At 45.7% G+C, this 20,732-nt stretch overlaps 1 protein-coding gene across 3 annotated transcripts in view; it reads right to left on the bottom strand.

Moving 5' to 3' along the window:
- The window catches only part of AGAP1 (ArfGAP with GTPase domain, ankyrin repeat and PH domain 1), a 664,804-nt gene that overhangs the window by 201,007 nt on the left and 443,065 nt on the right, over window positions 1-20,732 (bottom strand). The window contains exon 12 of one of the 3 annotated variants that reach the window (XM_006866772.1): window positions 4,120-4,265. The exons of 1 other annotated variant lie outside the window; for it this stretch is intronic. In XM_006866772.1, the coding sequence (XP_006866834.1) occupies window positions 4,120-4,265 (146 nt within the window). Of the gene's footprint in view, window positions 1-4,119; window positions 4,279-20,732 lie in introns of all 3 variants that reach the window. One more of the 3 variants, XM_006866771.1, reaches the window with a different exon arrangement.

Below are 20,732 nucleotides of genomic sequence, written 5' to 3'. Positions count from 1 at the left end.
TGAAGTTGTGAAGCACTTCATTCTTTTTGGATCAACTATCAACACTCATGGATGCAGCAGTCAAGAGATCAGACCATGCACTGCATTAGGCAAATCTGCTGCATAAGATCTTTTTAAAGTGTTGAAGAGCTAGGATGTCAACTTGAAGACTAAGGTGCACCTGACCTGAACCATGGTATTTTCAATAACCTCATAAGCATGTGAAAGCTGGACAGTGAATAAGGAAGATCAGAGAAGGACTGATGCTTTTGAGTTATGGTGTTGGAGGAGAATATTGAAAGTGCCATGGGCTGCCAAAAGAACCAATATATCCATTTTAGAAGAAGTGTAGCCAGAGTGCTCCTTGGAGGCCAAGATGGCCCAACTTTGTCTCTCATACTTCGGACATGTTGTCAAGAGGGACCATCACTGGAGAAGGAGATGTTTGGTAAGGTGGAGGGTCAGAGAAAAAGAGGAAGACCCCCAGTGAAATGGGCTCATGCATAACAACACTTGTTAGATTGGCCCAGGATCAGGCAGTGTTTTGTTCTGTTGTGCACAGCGTTGCTATGAGTCAGTACTGACTAGATGACATCTAACAGCAACAAGCTAAAATGAGGAGGCGATAAAGGCACAAAGTGACTGGCTTGCAAGTTTTCAAGAGAGAGTTTAGTTTAAGAGAGTGTGGGGCAAAGTACAGTCCTCACTGAAGAGTTTTCATCTAGTCTAGATGGGTCTGGTAGAAAGAGATGGGGATAAGATACTTATGATTCAATAGTGAGTAATTGTTATCATGACTAATTGTGACTGTCACAACTGTAAAGGAAGTAGTTTTATATCAAAAACAGAAGAGTAGTCAATCTTACAGTCCAGAAACAGAGGACCCTAGGACCATCAGGGAGAAGAGCACAAGAGGAATGCAATACACCTTTTCCAGAGAAGCAGCAACACCAGAGATGGAGGCAGAGATGGTGACATGGAGAGAGTGAGCAGCTGAGGACTCTAGATTCACGGAAAGAGAGGGACTGAGAGCTGGTGGCAAGGAAGCAGGCTTGCTGAATGTGCCCTTTGGTGGTGTAAATTATTATATATGCCTGAGTGTTTAAAAAAGAAAAAAAAAAAAAAAGAGCTAAAATGAATATAGAGAAATACGGTTAACTGATGGAAAATGGAGGGGATTATAATCATTGTAATGGAACAGAGTATATGATTTGTTGAATGTAACACTGATGATCTGCCCTGTAAATTTTCACTCAATTCACAAAAACTTTTAAAAAACAAACCCTTTACGTCACACACACCCAGGGATCTTCAGCCTGGTACAGGCATTGTGTAAACAGGTGTCTGTAGACAAAAGCAAATCAATTTCTGCGAAAAGCAACTTCCTACTAAATCGAGGGTCTGGCAATAATGCAGCCTCGTGATTTGGTGATGTGGTGACTCAAACTGTATTCATCTGCAGTAAGACCTGTGACAGCTGAACCTTGTACAAGGTGGGAAACCGTCCCAGAAAGAGGGTGCAAAGACTTCCCCAAAAGAGAGTGGTAAGAAAAGGGTTAAGACTGCACCTGTCACAGGGGAGATCTTCCAACACCCAGAAATACAAGGCATTCTCACTCTCACAGGTTTCGCTGTAAAATGAAACACAAGGAGCTAGGTAGCAGAGAAGGTTATCTATGAATCTTTACCCAAGAGGTAGCTGTGCAGAAGGGATTTTAGACAGAACAGCATGCCTGGTCTATAAAAGTACTCTACAGCAGGGGATGCAAAAATCTGGGGTGATGGTCTCTTTAGGGAAATTGCTCTGGTAGTCACCCTCCCAATATAATTCCTGTAGCATCCTAAAAATTGCTGCTATACCCATGCTATATTGGTGACATCTTTCAGAAGGAAATCTTTAGAATGGAGCTGTTCCCCAAGGCAGGGCCTAGGCGCCATGACAGGGCTACTTGGGAGCACCCTCTGTGAAGGGGAGGGGAGGAATTTAGCCTACTGGCATGGGAAGACTCTCACTGACAGAAAAAAACAATAGACGCCTTCCAGCATTTGATTGTGGAGTCTTGGTGTGACGCTGTGGGTTAATGCTGCAATGTCAGTTTGAACCACAAGGTCGGTGGTTCAAGTTCACCAGTCACTCCTAAGAAACCCTAAACAGGGTCACTAAGGGTCGGAACTGACTTGAAGACACTTAACAACAAGCATTTGATAATTAAAGAGTTAAGGGGGTGACCAGCCGTACCTCCTAAAAAACCATAATGCTCATACAAGTCACAAATGTTCAAATAACAGAAGTCACAACTTTGCTAAGGGAGGAGTTGGTTGGCCCATTTCACAGATGACTGAGCTTGCAGAGGGAGACTACAGCTTGAAGCCGTCTGGCCTGCAGGGGGCAGTGCAGAGTCAGATGCACCATTTTCACCAGCTGCACCTGGGCTTGATTACCAAGGGATACCCCCATTTGTGATTAACTCACGGAGCTTGGGTAGCACAAGTGTGCCATCAGCTGTTAACCTACAGGCTGGCAGTTCAAACCCACCTAGTGGCTCTGCAGAACAAAGACCTGGCGAGAGGTTTCTGAGTCAAGAAAACCCTTTGGAGCTCAGTTCTACTCTGCAACCCACGGGTTTCCCACGCGTTGGAATGGACCCAACAGCAGCGGGTTTGGTTTTTGGCTTTTGGTTCATTTATAATGACCTCAGACGCCCTTCTAGGTGCCCTGGTGGCATTAGGGGGTTAAGCATTGGGCCGCTAACTACATGGACAGCAGTTCAAACTCACCAGCCGTTCAGCGGGAGAAAGATGAAGCTGTCTGCCCCCACAAAGATGGACATTATCTGGGGCAGTTCCACTTGGTCCTAGAGGTCATGTGACAGCAGTGGATCTGAATCATGAGACTACAGATTAAAGGCAGAACACGTCAACCAGACAGAAACTACCAACTGAATCATTTTTTCTTAAATGAAGTACGAACACAGGTGCTGGGATGCAGCCTGCCAGGAATGGAGTCCCGGGTGACATTTCATCTGTCCGCCCTAAATCACAGCCCCTGGAGACACAGAGTTTCCTTTACTGCTTCCTCTCCTCCTCTTTCTCACCCATCTTCCTTGAAGGCCTCTGCCCCACGTGCGTGGAGCAACGAGAACTGAGGATAATGTTTACCCAAAGCCGGCGTGTTCCTGCAGCAGCTGCTATGGTCTACGGGGAAGACCTGCCTCTTAATTAGAACAAATTATGCTAAAATGACTCTCAGCCCCTGTCTGATGGATTAGACACAACTCTGGGGATTCCCCTAAACACCGGCGAGCAGGTCACAGACAGGAAACCACAAGCGGTACCTGTCTCAGAGTCTATGCGCCCTACAAGATGCCAGGTTCCACACTTGCACGCCAGGGAGCCGGTCACATGTGTCAAAAAGCAAACGCAGAGAGAGCAATGGTGCTGGAAGCACAGTAGCCAAGGACAAGAGGGACCATCCCCAGACGCAGACGCTACATTGCTAAAAGGCTGAATGAGTCTAATTTACCTTGATAGAAAAAAAAGGAAAAAATAAAACAAAAATCCTAATGAAGGATTTTGCACCTGGTGGTGCAAATCGTTAAGCACTTCGCTAGTTAATGAAAGGTGGGGTGTTTGAATCCACTTAAACAAAGGCTGATGCTGTTGTCTAGTGCTTATCCGACCGTGTTAACACTAGGACTCAAAGTTGCCTCAGAAGAATGGCCTGCTGATCTGCTTCCCAAAGGTCAAGACCACAGAAAACGCCCTGGTGCGCAGTTCGACTCTGACACACAAGGGGGCGCTGTGCGTTTGAGTGTGTGCACAAGTGGTGGAAGGAGAAGCAGTGAGCATACTTTGGGAGAGTGTGGCGTGGGGGCACCAACTCTGGCATGAGCTCTCAGCTCTGCCACCTCCGTGTGTCTTGTGACCCCAGGCAAGCCACTTGGCCCTCCGCAGCCTTGCTTCCAAATCTGTGACGCGGGGATGACAGTGCACTCCTCCGAGGGACCACCAGGAGGATGTAGTGGGACGGCCCACTGCACAGACAGGAGGCGACTGCCGCCCCACCCGGGTCCGCCGAGCAGATGCGTGTTCACTGAGGACCCTGGTAGTCGCGGCTCGGTGGGCTGTGCCCTCTCTTACCACTGCTGACGGCTGAGTTGGCAATGACCGTGACCTCACTCCACTGGTCAGCACCGGAGACAGAGTAGGAACGCTGGTGAACGCCGTCCGGCCGGCTGTTGAAGGAGACCAGGCTGACGCCGCTTGCCATCTGAGGACCAGACGCACTAGTGACATGTCCTAGGAATAAACAAGCCAGGTGAGCGTCACTGCGGACTGCAGCCTAAGACGCCAGCGCGTGCTCCTGATGGGACTTGGAGGCAGGCACGTGGAGTCAAGTCCCCACCTACGTGAACGTTGGCTGTGTCCAGGGGCGCAAAAGCGAAGTTGACAGCTTAGAGCAGCATTCTGCAGGATGCGGGTGCTTCTAGGGTCAGTGAGGTGAAGTGAATTATTGAATATGTCTGTTCCCGCCTTAAGTCTTTCTAATGCCCAGCCAACAACTGTTGAGTCTGAGTCAGAGCAGGTGGAAGAAGACACTTAAGAGTTTGACATGATTCAGCTGCGGATGTTCACAGATATTCACTACGATTGTAAAAACTCTAGCATGCGTACAAGATGAAGCACCTCAGAAGCGCCTCACTACCATCAAATAAGAGCCAGGAGTGGAGCAGGTCCTGTGGACCCTGAGATCCGGGCACATTGAAGCTCCTTGGCCCAGGGGCACATAAGCAGCAGCAACTGTAGAACTAATACCCAGAGCACCAGACAGGCCAGAAGGGCTGCATGTAGAGAATGCCTGACTGCGGGGTTAGGTCTGAGTGCCTTCAGGCTGAGCTTAGTGGGCAGTGGTGTATCCTGTGGGCATTATCAGCATTCCCCAAAGAGCTCTGTCACACTGACCGAGCAGAGCTGAGGAGAGGCTCTGAGCATTTCTGACCTGAATTGTAACTGGGAACATCCTTCATAAACCCCGTACATGTGAGAACTGTCTTTGAGTGTTGAGTGGGCTTTGCAATAAATGATCGAATGAACCCAGTTGAGGTGCGAGTACCCTGGGTGGGATGCTTGGGGCCTTTTTTTAATTTTTTATTTTGCAGTCACACACAAAGCAATCTTCAACCACAACACACGTCACAGCCACAATCTCCCAGTCCTGCAGGGGCTTGGGCAAAGACCCTCTGTGCCCAGTGGAGGCCCCCACGTGTCCACGCATCAGTGACAGGGAGGATGGAGCTCGTTATGAAGCTGTACTTTACAATCGACACAAATCAAAATCCGAGACACAGACAACAGGTACATGCCGGCTCTCCGACAGCAGCAGTTTGCTCTTAACCTTGATAGGACTAAGCCAAGGAAAAACTGTCAGAGCCCATCCTATTGTAGACAGATCCCAGTGAAATGCGATGCCAGTGCTTACAGTATGAATCAATTGCTCAACATCAAGAGGCATCTGTACCTGGTCAACCCATTTTCAGTTCCGAAATGTAATTAAGTGCCATCCTCAAAAGCTCAGCCAATCACATCAGGCTGCTTGGGAATTTACATATTAGATCTCTGTACAGAGTTCCAAAGGTATTCATTCGGTTTAGAACCAATTACATTCTAAATTGTTCCATTATAAGGTTTCCATCATTCATGAGTCTCCATAATAGACTTTATTAACAGTTCTTCAGACTCGCTACTTATCACAACAAGCAGGGACCTTTCTCATCTCTGAGGCTCCAAAACATACAACTTCGGATTCAGTGGAAGGTGAGAGGACAGACCTTTCTCAACACTGCGCCAAGCAAATGGGGACTCGGAGGACTCGGGAGGAGCTAAGGGAGGCAAGATTGGCTCTGTACTAAGAAGTTATCAACCATCAAACTCACACCAGCAAGTCGATTCCGACTTATAGGAACCCTATACGGCAGGGGTGGGGAACTGTTTTCTGCCCAAATTTATAACTATGAGGAAAGATGGAGTTCTGGTGTGGCACTGTAGGATAAGCACTGGACTGTTAACCTCAAGGTCAGTGGTTCAAACCCACCAGCTGCTCTTTGGAAATCTGAGGCTGTAAGCCAGAAGGGATTTGGCGGTCCTGGTGTGGCGCTGTGGGTTAATGTGCCAGACTGCAAAGCTGGTTCAACTGCAAGGTCGGTGGTTCAAGCTCACCAGCTGGTTCAAGTTCACCAGCTGCTCCTCAGAAACTCTACACAGGGTCGCTATGGGTCGGAACCAACTCGATGGCACTTAACAATAACAAAACAACACAACACGGAGACTGATGCCATGTGGAAAGCACCAAGAAACCAGGAGAAAGCAGAGGAAGGAGATAAGGACTTTCTCCCAGGGCGAGACAACGAGAGACGGCAGGGGGTGGGGGGGGGGGGTGGGGAGAGAGAGACAGGGACAGCCTTCCTGAAGCTTCCCCTGAAGAGCCAGCACCCTGAACATGGACTTCTAGCCCCTTGAACTATGTGCTGTTGTTAAGTGCCTTTGAGTAAGTTCCGATTCACAGAGACTCTATATTGAATTTCCAAGAGAGATTGGTGGGCTTGAACCACTGACCTTGAGGTTAGCAGTCCAGTGCTGATCCTTACTGACAGATGCCAATGCTTTTTATTTTATTTTAAATCTTTACAGGGTAGCCCAGTGGGTTTGGTTTGCTGCTGAAATAGTTCATAAATATCCCACAGACATGCATGGCTTTACTGCAGCTTGCTTCACTGCATTCCACAGATACTCCTTTTTTTCCCCCTACAAATTTAAAGTTTGTGGCAACTCTACGTCCAGCCAGTCAGTTGGCGCTGTTTTCCTACACTTCCTGTCTGTGTCCCACTTTGATCACTTTCACACTATTTTAATCTTTTTCATCATGAACCACAAGGTTACCGGTTCAAGCTCACCAGTCGCTCTTTGGAAACCCTATATAGGACTGGAACCAACTCGACAGCAATGAACAACAACACTGCACATTTAACAACTGCATAGTGTCAACATAACTTCCACGTGCCCTGGGAACCCCTCTCACCATATGGGCACGGCTTGTTTTATTTGTGGCGTTCGCTTTATTGCGGTGGTCTGGAAGGAACACCAGCATCGTCTCCGAGGTCTGGCCGGGCAACAGTAAAATTAGAATAAGAATAAAAAAGTGCCACTGGAGCATCTGTGGACTCTGGCTGGGCCTTTTGACTCTGCCCTGTGAAGGTCCCCAAGGATCTGACTGGGGTCCCTGAATGAAGAAGTGTGCGGCAAAGGGGCTTCCTTCTGATGTCTAGACATCAGACCCCCATCCCTGAGAGGCTCAGAGCGCTGATGAGGAATCTGTCAGTTTTTAGAACTCCTCACGCCCCTTTCTCCCAGTGTCAGGACCCCCAGCCGTAAAGGCGAGCCTGCCCATTAAGCCCACAGGCATGCTGCCTAGAGTTGGGGCAGGGCTCAGGGTCTGGCTTTGCTTAGTTGACAATGAGATGTTTTTCTTTATTTCTTTATTAGGCAGAATTAATTTGGGAGATGTTGTCTAAAAAAACAACACAAGTTTCTGGTATTGCTTGAAACATGAGACTATGTTGACAGTGTAGGATAAACACTGGATGACTAATCCCAAGGTTGGCGGTTCAAGCCCACCAGCTGCCCCTCGGAGATGCTATACAGGGTTTGCTATGAGCTGGAAGCAACTCAACAACACTTCATAACAACAAACAACAGCAGCCGTGGGCCGGTGTTGGTGCCCGGAAACTGTTACAGACAAAATGTGGCCCCCAAAAGATGCTGCTGCCCTACCACCCCTCTCTGTGAATGAGACCTTATTTACAAATAGGGTCTTTGCAGATGTGAAGGACAGTTACTCAAAAGGTCAGATCAGAGTAGAAACCAAACCAATCCTGCTGTTGCCAAATCGATTCCAACTCATAGCGACCCTATGGGATGTCCAGGCTGGAAATCGTTACAGGAGAGGACTACCCTGCTGAGTGGCTGGTGGGCTTGAACCTCTGACTTTTCAGTTAGCAGCTCAACACTTAACCCACTGTGATACCAGGGCTCTTTATCAGAGTCCTAATGTAATCTCACTGTACCATTCTACAAGAGATGAGAGACGAGACAGAGGGAGAAGGCTTAAGGGAAGATGCAACTACAAGCCAACAGCCATCACCAGAAGCTTGAGAAGTCCTACTGGTTCAATTAATCTAAAGGTCTTTGGTTCAAACCCACCCAGCGACTCCTCTAATGAATGATACGGTGATCTGCTCACATTGAGATTGTTGCTGTTGTTAGCTGCCACTGAGTCGGTACCGGCTTACAGCAACCCTACACACAACAGAAAGGAGCTCTGGTAGCTTAGTGGTTATGAGCCGGGTGCTAACCTCAAGGTCAGCAGTTCGAAACTACCAGCTGTTCTATGAGAGAAAGACGAGGCTTTCTGTTCCTGTAAAGATTTACAGCCTCAGAAATCTATGCAAGGTCTCTATGAGTGGGAACTGATTCCACAGCACACCACCACCACCAACCATCACACAACAGAAGGACACTGCCCGGGGTCCTGTGTCAGCCTCACAGTTGTTAGGGTAAGTCCATTTTGCTGCCATGTGTCAATCAATCTCACTGGGAGTCTACCTCTTTTTTACGGACCCCCCAACTTTAACAAGCACGATGGCTGTTTTTCCAGGGACTGGTCCTTCCTGATACCACGCCCAAAGGAAGAGAGAAAAACTCCAGATAGCTAAGGAACATCCTGGCTGTATTTATCGAAGGCAATTTTTTCTTTTCTTTTGGTAGTTTAAGGTACTGCTAATATTTTTCACCAACACCGTAATTTAAACCCATCAATTATTTTATGGTCTTCCTTATACAATGTCCAACTTTCATGTATGTGAAGCAACTGAAAATACCATAGCTTGGGTCAGGTGCACCTTAGTCCTCAAGCTGACATCTTTGCTCTTCAACACTTTAAAAAGGTCTTGTGCAGCAGATTTGCCTAATGCAATATGTCATTTGATTTCCTGACTGCTGCTTCCATGAGTGTTGATAGCTGATCCAAGAAGAATGAAGTCCTTCACAACTTCAATCTTTTCTCTGTTGATAAGAACGTTGTGTATTGGTCCAGTGGTGAGGATTTTTGTTTTCTTTACATTGAGATGTAATCCACCCGGAAGGCTGTGCTCTTTGATCTTTATCAGTAAGTACTTTAAGTCCTCTTCACTTACAGCAAGCAAGGTTGTATCATCTGCATATTGCAGGTTGTTACTGACTTTTCCTCCAATCCTGATGCGATGTTTTTCTTCATATAACCCAGCTTCTCGGATTATTTGTTCAGCATACAGGTTGAATAAGTATGGTGAAAGAATACAACCTTGTCGCACACCTTCCTTAATTTTAAACCATTCAGCATTCCCATGTTCTGTTACGACAACTGCTAATTGGTCCAGATACAGATTCCTCATCAAGTACAATCAAGTGTTCTGGAATACTCATACTTCTCAATGTTGTCCATAGCTTATCATGATACACACAATCGAAAGCCTTTGCATAGTCAATAAAGCACAGGTAAACATCTTTCTGATATTCTCTGCTTTCAGCCAACATCCATCGGACATAAGCAATGATATCCCTCGTTCCATGGCCTCTTCTGAATCCAGCTGGAACCTCTGGAAGTTCACTGTCAATGTATGATTGTAGCTGTTTCTGTATTACCTTTAGCAAAACTTTACTCTCATGGGATATCAAAGAGATTGTCTGATGATTTCTGCATTCTGTTTGGTCACCTCTCTTTGGAATGGGCACAAATCTGGATCTCTTCCAATCAGCTGGCCAGATAGTTGTCTTCCAAATTTCTTGGCAGAGATGAGTGAGTGCCTCCTATGCTACCTCAGTTCCCTGAAAGATTTCGATTTTTATTCCATCAATTCCTGGTACCTTGTTCTTTGCCAATTCCTTCAATGCACCTTGGACTTCCTAAGTATCATCGGCTCTTGATCATATGCTACCTCTTGAAACGGCTGAACATTAACCATTTCTTTTTGGTACAGTGACTGTGGATTCCTTCCATCTTCTCTTGATGCTTTCTGCATCATTTAATAAGTTTCCCCCCAAAATTTCAATAACGAAAGCGAGGCTTGATTTTTCTCTTCAGTTCCCCCAGCTTGAGAAATGCTGAGTGTGTTCTTCCTTTATGGCTTTCTGATTCCAGATCTTTACATATTTTGTTGTAATATTTGCCTTTATATTCTTGAACTGATCTTTGAAATTTTCTTTTCAGCTCTTGGACCTCATTTCTTCCATTTGCTTTAGCATCTCTACGCTGGAGTGCACGTTTCAGTGTGTCTTCTGACATCCATGTTGACCTTTTCCTTCTTTCTTGTCTTCATCACGTTCTTGATGTCATCCCACAACTCTTCTGGGCTTCGGTCTTTAGTGTTTATTGTATCACATGTGTTCTTCAGATGATCTCTAAATTCAGATGGGATATATTCAAGGTCATATTTTGGCTCTCGTGGACTTGTTTTCATTTTCTTCAGCTTCAGTTTGAATTTGCATATGTGTAATTGATGGTCTGTTCCACAGTCTGTCTCTGACCTTGTTTTCACTGATGATATGGAGCTTTTCCATCTTCTCTTTCGACAGATGTAGTCAATTTGATTTCTATGTGTTCCATCTGGTGAGGTCCATGTGTATAGTCGTCTCTTAAGCTGTCTAAAGAAGGTATTTGATACGAACAAATCATTGGTTTTACAGAATTCTACCATGCATTCTCCAGCATCATTTCTATCACCAAGGACATATTTTCTAACTAGTGATCCTTCCTCTTTGCTCCCAACCTTTGCATTCCAATTACCAGTAATGATCAGTATACATCTTGATTGCATGTTTGATCAATTTCAGATTGAAGAAGTTGGTAGAATTCTTCTATTTCATCCTCATTGGCTTTAGTGGTTGGTGCGTAATTTGAATAATAGTGGTATTAACTTGGCTTCCCTGTAGGTGCATGGCTATTATCTTATCACTTACAGCATTGTACCTCATGACTGATCTGGATATGTTCTTTTTGACAATGAATGCAACACCATTCCTCTTCAATTTGTCATTCCCTGTATAGTAAACCATGTGGTTGTCAGATTCAAAATGGCCAATACCAGTTCATTTCAGCTCACCAATGCCTAAGATATCGATGTTTATGTGCTCAATTTCATTTTTGACAACTTCCAGTTTTCCCAGATTCATACTTCGTACATTCCATGTTCTGATTTTCAATGGATGTTTACAGCTGTTCTCTTAATTTTGAGTTGTGCCCCATCAGCAAATGAAGGTCCCGCGGGCTTTTCTCCCACAAGCTTTACTCCATTTGCGTCATCACGGTCAACTCTACTTTGAGGAGGCAGCTCTTCCCCAGTCGCATTTTGAGTGCCTACCAATCTGAGGCGCTCGTTTTCCGGCACTATATCTGACAGTGTTTCTCTGCTATTCATAAGGTTTTCAGTGACTAAATATTTGAAAGTAGTTCGCCACTCTTTCTTCCTCATCTGTCTTTGTTGGGAAGCTCATCTGAAATCTGTCCACCATGGGTGACCCTGCTGGTATTTAAAATACCAGTGGCATAGTTTTCAGAATCACAGCAACTCACAAGCCACCACAGTTCGAAAAACTGACAGACAAGAGTGGTGGCCATTTGGTTTTAAGTGGAAACTATCACTTTAAATTTCGAAGAGATATGTGCGTTGGTAGAATTCTTCAATTTCATCACCACTGCCTTTTGTGGTCGGTGTGTATATTTGAAAAATAGTACTAACAACTGATCTTTCTTGTAAAGGTACAGATATTTTTCTATCACAGACAACATCTTGAAATGTTCTCTTTGATGATGTGTGTGTTATCCTTTTTCAGTTTGTCATTCCCGCATAGTAAACCGTATCACTGACAGATTCAAAATGGCCAAGGCCACTTCATTCCGCTCACTAATGCCTATGATATCAATATTGATGCATTCCATTTTTTGAAGATTTCTAATTTTCCTAGATACTCTGGGACTTTCTACACTTTTATTGATAATGGATGTTTACAGCTGTTTCTTCCCATTTTGGGTTGTGCCTTGTCAGTAAATGTAAGTCCTGAAAGCATTCGCGTCATCACGGTCAACTCTACTTTGAGGAGGCAGCTCTTCCCCAGTTGCATTTGGAGTGCCTTCCACCCTGAGGGGCTCATCTTCCGGCACCCTTTCTGACGATGTTCTGTGCTTTTCATCATGTTTCAATGCTCACTCTTCCGGTGCTCTGTAACAGTGTTGTACTTCTAATCGTAAAGTTTTCAGTGGGTAACCGTTTGGAAGTGGTCTCCTTCCTAGTCTCCTTCTTTCACGTCTCCTTCTTCCTAGACTATCTTAGCCTGGTAACTCTCCCGAATCCTGGTCTGCTGGTATTTAAAATACCCCTGCCTGGCACAGTTTCCAGCAGCAAGGCAACACAAGTCACCGCAGTATGACAAACTGATAGATGAGTGGTCTCGCCCAGCAAGAGTACAGCCAAGAAACCTACGAGATACTTGTGCTCTGTCAAGTGGGGTGACCAAGAATCAAAATCATCTTGATGGCACCTAATGCTACCACCAGAAGCTCCGAAAGAGAAGGCAAGACTGTCTTCCTAGAGACTTCACGCTGCTGACACCCTGAGTTTGGACTTCTGGCCTGTAGAAATGTAAGAGGATAAATTGTGGTGCTCATAAACCATGCTGTCTGTGGTGCTGGCAGACCTCAGAGACAACGTGGGTTTGGTTTCAGGCCAACACAATCAAGCAAATATTGCACTAAACAGAGTTACACTAATTTTCTGTTTTCTTAGTACATAGGAAAGCGATATTTATACTCGAGTGTAATATGCATCGGGCTGATAACCCCAAGGACATCAGTTTGAACCCAGTCCCCGCTCGCTCCTCAGGAGAAAGCGGAGGCTGCCTTCGTTCCCGAAAAGATAGACCACCTCGGAAACCTTGCACAGGGTCAGTGTGAATCAGAATGGACTCGATGGCATGGTTCTTCTGGAAGTCTATTCAACAAGTCCTGTCCGACATGCACTGGATCGTGAGCCCTAAGGTAGACAGTTCAAACCCACCAGCTACTCTGCAGGAGGAAGACGAGGCTGTCTGCCCCTGTGAAGATTTCCAACCTCAGAAACCCTGGAAAGTAGCTCTACTCTACCCTACAGGGTCACCATGGCTCGGAATCATCTTGCTTGGTGGGTGGTTTGCCAAGTGTGCCATAAAGCTGGGGTAGCACTGGAGGCTACACACTGGACTGCTAACCACAGGTCAGCGGTTCAAACCTGACAGCTGCTCCTTGGGAACCCTATACAAGATCCTTATGAGTAGGAGGAACCAACAACAAAACCCAAACCAAACCCACTTCTGGGCAGTAGATTCTGACCCACAGCAACCTGTACGGCAGAGCAGAACCGCTCTCAAAGGGTTTAAATCTTTACAGGATCCAAGTCTTCAGGGGAGGCTGCAAAGCTTTCAGGAAGCAGAAAGCCTCACCTTTCTGCAGCGGAGCAGCTGGGAGGTTCGATCCACCGACCTTTCGGTTAGCAGCCCGGAGCTTGATCCAGTGTACCACCAGGGATCCTGAGTACTAAGTGTGCAACAGCACAACAAACGAGTTTTAGGTATTGGGAGAATGACCCACATGGGACAGTGACATCACGTGAGCACAGGTTGTTGGAAAAACCATGTCAGCAGATGTGCTCGATGCACAGTAACCACGGCTTCTGCAGAGCACCGTAAAACGGGAAAATGAGGTCTGCCTGTACTTTGTTACAGGCCGCTGGACCCCGAGACAGAAAGAGTGCACTGAGTCTCTCCGTCTTGGGACTGCCTGTCCACATAGCTATATCCAGGGCCCACACGGAGTCCCCCGCCTCATCCCTGGGAGTCACAAAGTCTCCTAAAAACACACACACAAGGGGTGTTCTCCTTTACTAAGGAAAGCATTCCTGTTTGTTTGTTTTTAGGGGGTCCATCTCTTTTTCATAATTACCCTTTCACTTTTTTTTTAATGTCAGTGAAACACCTTTTTTTTTTTTTTTTTAATCAATTAGGATAAACACCAGACTGCTAACTGAAAGAGCCGGCAGTTCAAACTCACCAGCTGCTCTTTGGAAACCCTAGGCAAGGTTGCTATGAGTCAGACCTTCACAACACAACAATTAGCTATGATATATGGACACAAAAAACAGTCAGGCAGGTAGCTGTTAAACTGAAAAGAACACATTATGGAGAATAAACTAACACGGTTTCTACCCCAAACACGTTCCACCAACACATGTGTCTTCAAATAAGTAAAGATGTGAGTTGTAACTTGGAGGCAAACTCAGGCATGATGTCATAGGAGCAACGATGCAAGCTGAGTGTGACCTGTGAAGCATCCCACCTCCCACACAGAAGTGGTTCTGAGCTAAAGACCACACTTCCTGTCAGTCAAGTGGCTGGTGGGTTTGAACTGCCACCCTCGTGGTTAACAGCCCAATGTACAGCCCACTGCACAACCAAGGTCCATCCTCTTTAGTTACTTATATCCCAAATGCTTGCTGGATATTTTAAAACCGTTACAGAGATTTTGCCCCAAAGAACTGAAAGCAGGAACAGAAACAGATATTTGTATTCAAACCAGCCAGATGGTGGAAACAGCCTAAATGCTCACAGACAGGTGACTGGGGCTGTTCACACAATGGAGTAAAACTCAGCCAAGAAGTGAAACAAAATCCTGATTCTGTTACATAACATGCATGAGCCTTACAAAATGCTGCTGAGTGCAGTCAGTCAGTCACAAGGGGACAGAGACTGGGCGATCTATGAGTGGACTTCAGAAACTTCATGGGAGAATGTAATGCCAAAATCATGGAATTCTCCCAAGAGCGTCGTAAAGCCCCCTTATATTTCACGGACACGAGAAAGAACAGGATGCATTAGTGGTTACCAGGGATAGGCGGGAAGGGGAGGAGGAGAGTTCATTCCTTGGGGGCACCGAGCTTCTGTTTGGGGTGACGGGTACATTTGGACATGGAAACAGATGACAGTTGAACATGATGAACACATGAACGTCACTGAAGAATGGCAAGGAAATTACACATGTATTTATCACAGTAACAAATGTAAAAAAGTCTAATGATAGTATTTTGTCATATTTTCTAATGTCCCATTTTTCACACACATACACCAAGGAGAAGGCTGATGGAGGTGAGATTTCAGTTCTGCTTCTGAATGAACAGAAACAGGTAACCAGTCACACAGACAGAGGCACATACACACATACACATACTTAGAGGAACAATCATACATGTGTGCACACAGAGACACAGACAGACATGTTTGCACACAGAGAGACAGACAGACATGTGTGCACATAGATAGACATACATGTGCACACAGAGAAACAGACAGACGTGTGCACACAGAGAGACGGAGAGATGCGTGTGCACATGGAGAGACAGACATGTGCACCCAGAGAGACAGAGAGACGTGTGCACAGAGAGACACGTATGTACACAGAGAGGCAGACAGACATGTGCACACAGAGAAACAAAATACATGCATGCACACAGGAACAAACAGACACAGAGGAACAACCACATAGGCGTGTGCGCAAAGAGACAAACCCAAACACATGTACAGAGAGGAGCAAAACTGCTGTGGACAGAGAGAAACAGGCATGCCTATGTGCATACAGACAGAAGGGCCGTCCAGTGGTTGATGGGGCGGGGGGAATGGGGGGGGCGTGCCTCCTCTAGCCCTGTGCACAACTTCTCCTTTGTAGCTGTTGTTGCTAAGTGCCATTCAGTTGCTTCCAACTCATAGCGACCCTGTGTAGGGTTTCCAAGGAGTGGCTAGTGAGGTTGAACCAACAACCTTGTGGTTCAAACCAACCTTGCGGTCCAGTGCTTTATCCCACAGTGCCACACCAGGACTCCCTTGGGAAGTGGGGCTCAGTGGACCAGCTGGCAAAACCCCTGAGACTCTGGGGACTGCTGTTGTGAGTAATCAGCGGTTACCTGTCCTGGCCCAGGAGCTAACATACGTGCAGAGTGACTCTCAGAAACTGTCCTAACACAAGGAACCCTGGTGGCCAGTGGGCTGAGCATTGAGCTGCTAATTAAATGGTCAGCAGTTCAAACCCATCAGCTCCCTATGGGAGAAAGTTACGGTAGCCTTGGAAACGCTATGCAGCAGTTCCACTTTGTCCACTAGGGTCGCACCTGAGCACCAACCTTCGAGGTTGCCTGTCTTGTTGCGTGGAGCCCTTAAGATACCGATGATACAGTTTAGCTGAAGTCTCTGGTGAGCACACATGTCTGGCATCATGGAAGACCAAGTAAATGCAAGAGCCACAGAGAAAGTACAAGGGCGGGGAACCTGCTGTAGGTACAGGACCAACGTCGTAGATGCTGTAGATTTAGTTTATACTTTGAGATGAGACCGATTCTATAAAGGAGGAGCCCTAGCAGCACAGTGGGCTAAGAATTGGGCTGACAAGCAAAAGGTTGGCAGTTTGAAGCCAACAGCTGCTCTGCAGGAGAAAGGTGAGGCACTCCACACTTGTTTAAAGGTTTGTTGTTGTTGTTGTTGTTATGTGCCGAGGAGTCAGTTCCGACCCATAGTGACCCTGAACAGGGTTTCTGAGGCTGTAAATCCTTATGGGAGCAGAAAGCCTCATCTTTCTCCCGCGGAGCAGCTGGTAGTTTTGAACTGCTGACCTTGCGGTTCACAGCCCGATTTGTAACCACTATGCTACCAGAGCTCCTTTACAGCCTAGGGAATCTCATGGAGCTGTTTTATTCTAAGATTTCATTCTGCTTGGATCCATAATCAAAACTCATAAGAACAGCCACCCAGGACTCAATCTACATGTTGTTTTAGGCAAACCTGCTGCACAACACCTCTCTTTAAAGTATCAGAGCAAAGATGTCAGTTTGAGGACTGCGGTTTGCCTGAGTTAAGCCATGGTATTTTCAATCACCTCATATGCATGCAACAGTTAGACAGTGAATAAAGAGTATAGAAGAATCAATGCATTTGAATTATGATGTTGGGGGAGAATATTCACAGTACCAAAACCTTCCAGAACAACAACGAAATCTGTCTTGGAAGAAGTACAGCCAGAGTGCTCCTCAGAAGCCAGGATGACGAGGCTTTGTCTCTCATACGTTAGACATGCTGTCAGGAGGGACCAGTCCCTAGGGAAGGACATGAGTCAGTGAAAAAGAGCAAGACGCCCCAACGAGGTGGATTGGCACAGTGGTAGCAGCAGTGGACTCAAGTACAGTGATTGTGAGGTTGGCAGTGTTTCATTCTGTTGGGCACAGGGACGCTATGAGTCAGAACCGACTGGACGCCACACCAAACAACAAGGTCCCTATGAGTCAGAATCAACTTCACAGTAGCAGGTTTTGTCTTTTCTTTCAAGGTCGCCTCAATGATAACAAAAATAGCAACATTATACCATCATCCTGAGACAACCATGAAGGCGAACTTGGGCTCTACTCATATTCAGTCATCGCCTGTCTGGCAGTGGAGGTGGCCTGGGCGTTGTCATGATGCTGACTAGTTTTCAGACTAAGAGGTTAGTAAGAAAGGTCTGACAACCCACTCCTGAAAATTTCCCGGGACAACCACCTACGGATCACGAAAGAACATTGCTGTCCAATGTAGTGCTGGATGGTAAACTCCTTAGATTGGAAGGCATGCAGAATTCAGTGGTCACACACTGGACTCGAGGGCAACATTGGACATGAAGATGACGTAAACTCGGGCAGCATCGGAGCCAAGAGGATGCACACGAAGAGTGGCGCCACCCTACATAGCCTGGGACCTTGGCTTCCAGAGGACGATCAGCTGTTATCCAGTGGATTCAATTTATAGTGACCCCATCTCTGGTAGCGTAGTGGTTATGAATCGGGCTGTGAACCAGAAGGTCAGCAGTTCGAAACTACCAGCTGCTCCGCGGGAGAAAGATGAGGCGATCTGCTCCTGTAAAGATTTACAGCCTTGGAAACCCTATTCAGGGTTGCTATGGGTCGAAACCGACTCGACGGCACTTAACAACAACAACAACAACAACATCCCATAGATAGAGCAGAACGAGGGCTCCCAGGGCTGTAAATCCCTATGAAAAAAATGACTGCCACCTGTTTCCCCGAAAGAGCAGCTGCAGGGTTAGAACCACTGAACCCAGCTAGCAGCTGAGCGCTTAACCACTGTGCCATCAGAGCGCCTGCCTTATGACAAGAAGGGTCACAAAACGAGTTCCTCCCTGCCCCAACGCTGTCGCTGTCTGCATCTGGATGGATCTGATTGATGGTCAGCGGTCCCCTGGGCCACCAGACTGAGTCTTCCCTCAGTGAAGCTGTCGGGCCCCATTAGCAGGGGGTGACCGCATTACCATGCTAATCTACCACTTCCTTGATAGGAATATGTGTGCATGCTTATGGGGGGCCGGCTGGATTAGTTCAAGCTTCCATGTGTCATAAGCACTGATTCCTTCCAGAGCATCATTTCCCCATTCTAACAGCCCCAAAGTGCACGCATTGATTTGAAACAGTACTTATCTCTCCCATATGCTATTTTTCTTGAAAACATTTGCATTTCAAAGTAAGTGTGGCATTTATGTCTGAATGACTATCAGTATGTTGCCTAGATCAAGTCAAAAGAACATGGAAACACGCGGGCTTGGATTGAACAGAAATGGTCTCCTCCATCCAACAACATCAAAGGCAGAGTTGTTCTTTTAAGCTATGGGCTTATTGCATTAAAAATAGCCTCCTCTGATTTTGATTTTTAAAAAAACAAACAACAACAGTCTGAAGTGGTGGCTTTTCAGAGCATCCCAAGAAAGATTTCTCAACAATGATTTCTTAGGGAGAGAGAGAAAAACAAAACAACAAAAAAACAGTTTTCTTCCCTACACTTTCAATGTTGACCTGTCTTTGCAAACAAGTCTTAACTTTGCCAATAAGTTTAACTATGGAAAAAAACAAAACTCAAATACTTACTGGTCCAACATGACTATAAAGACCAGATGCTAATTGTTGGAGGTCACATCATGTTCAAGTTTCTTGTCCATTGAAGGAATAGGGAGTGGGATTCTGAGAGCATCTAAGTGAATGTGCCGTATTTATCATATATAATGTGCCCACACAATACATGCAAGAAACGAATATGGGAGGGGATGGGGATAGTGCGATTTGGAGAAACACACAATGCGTATGTCATTTGCATAAAAATACAGTAAACTGTAAGTCTACCCTCATTGTGGAATTTTATGACTTTGAAAGCTAGGAGATACAGGAATACCATGGACAGAAACCAACACTGTCTCTTTTGAGGGTGCGCAAAGAAGCTAGACTTTGTAAACCACACCGGACGGTAGAACCTATTCTAACAGCCTTGGCCATCTGTTCCTGTCCTCTCATTATAAAACCAAAAAGATCATCTATCATTCGCAACACTACCATAAATAGCAAGACCCCAGTGATTAAAATGTCCAGGAACAGGGCCCACCAGTACCAGTATTTGCATTGGGAATCGGTCCTCCTTTCAGCTATACAATGTCTAAAAGGATTTCTCTTTTCCCACCTAGGACACACTGAGTGGCTCTTCTTAAAGATGTAGCCCCCAGGACTTGCTATCCTGGGACACTGGTTTTGTGTAAGAGCACATCAATGACTAAGATATTAAAAAATAATAAAACACAAAGGGAGATAGGAACTTCATGTTTTTCAGACTACTCTATCAAGTTGTTTGTTGTTGTTACTCTATGAGTTTTCTGAATTACGCTGCTCAGAGGAAAATAAAAACTTCCAGAACCCAGCCATGGTTGCAATGACCACCGTCATTACCCTGGTGGCTGGTTTAGAACCCTTAGTTCTGGAATTGGGGCAGTGACACCCCAAAGTGTGCAGAGCTGGTTTTGTTCCAGTTTTCGCTGTGTTCTAACTATCCTACCAAGGAAATGGGAGGGCACTTGACTGTATACATGTTTTCACACTTATTTGACAAAACGAGACACACAAAGAATGTGAATAAAGACTACCACTTCAATCCTACCTATCTGAAAAGGCTTTATTGAATACATGTATAAATATAAAAATTAAGTCTAACTCGTATTTCCTGCATACGTCTTCCTAATTCCTCCCCCCCGCCCCCCCCCATAGTCACACACACAGTCTTCACCAGTTTACAGTTCAGAACATCTCATTGACTTAGTGTAAATAACTTAGGCGAGGTGGGCTTCAAAAAGTTGATGGGAAAAGTCCACTAGCTTTTAATTCCATTTTTCTATGAACTTTCTGAAGCCTCCTCCTACAAATAATCTAAGTTAAAAGTCTACCATCCACCCATTAAACCCACTGCCAGAGCGTCATAGTGACCCTGGACAGGGTTTCCAAGGCTATCAATCTTTGTGGGAACAGAAAGCCTCATCTTTCTCTCTGAGGAGCAGCCGGTAGGTTTGAACTGCCAACCTTGTGTTTAGCAATCCAGCAGTTACCCCACTGCATCACTAGGGCAGTCTTACCTTATTTAGCAGCCTGTTTTGAACACCTGCAAAAATACTTTCCTTAGACCAGGGCATACATGTGGAGTCATATATATACATAAGTCTTTCATATGACTTCTTAGTCATTGTTTTTCCCCTACATGGTCATGCAATCTTCATCCGTTTTATTTTTATTATT

This window comes from Chrysochloris asiatica, unplaced genomic scaffold, assembly GCF_000296735.1.
Source record: "Chrysochloris asiatica unplaced genomic scaffold, ChrAsi1.0 scaffold00096, whole genome shotgun sequence".
In the NCBI taxonomy this organism is placed as follows: Eukaryota; Metazoa; Chordata; class Mammalia; order Afrosoricida; family Chrysochloridae; genus Chrysochloris; species Chrysochloris asiatica.
This window is presented reverse-complemented; position numbering and strand designations above follow the sequence as displayed.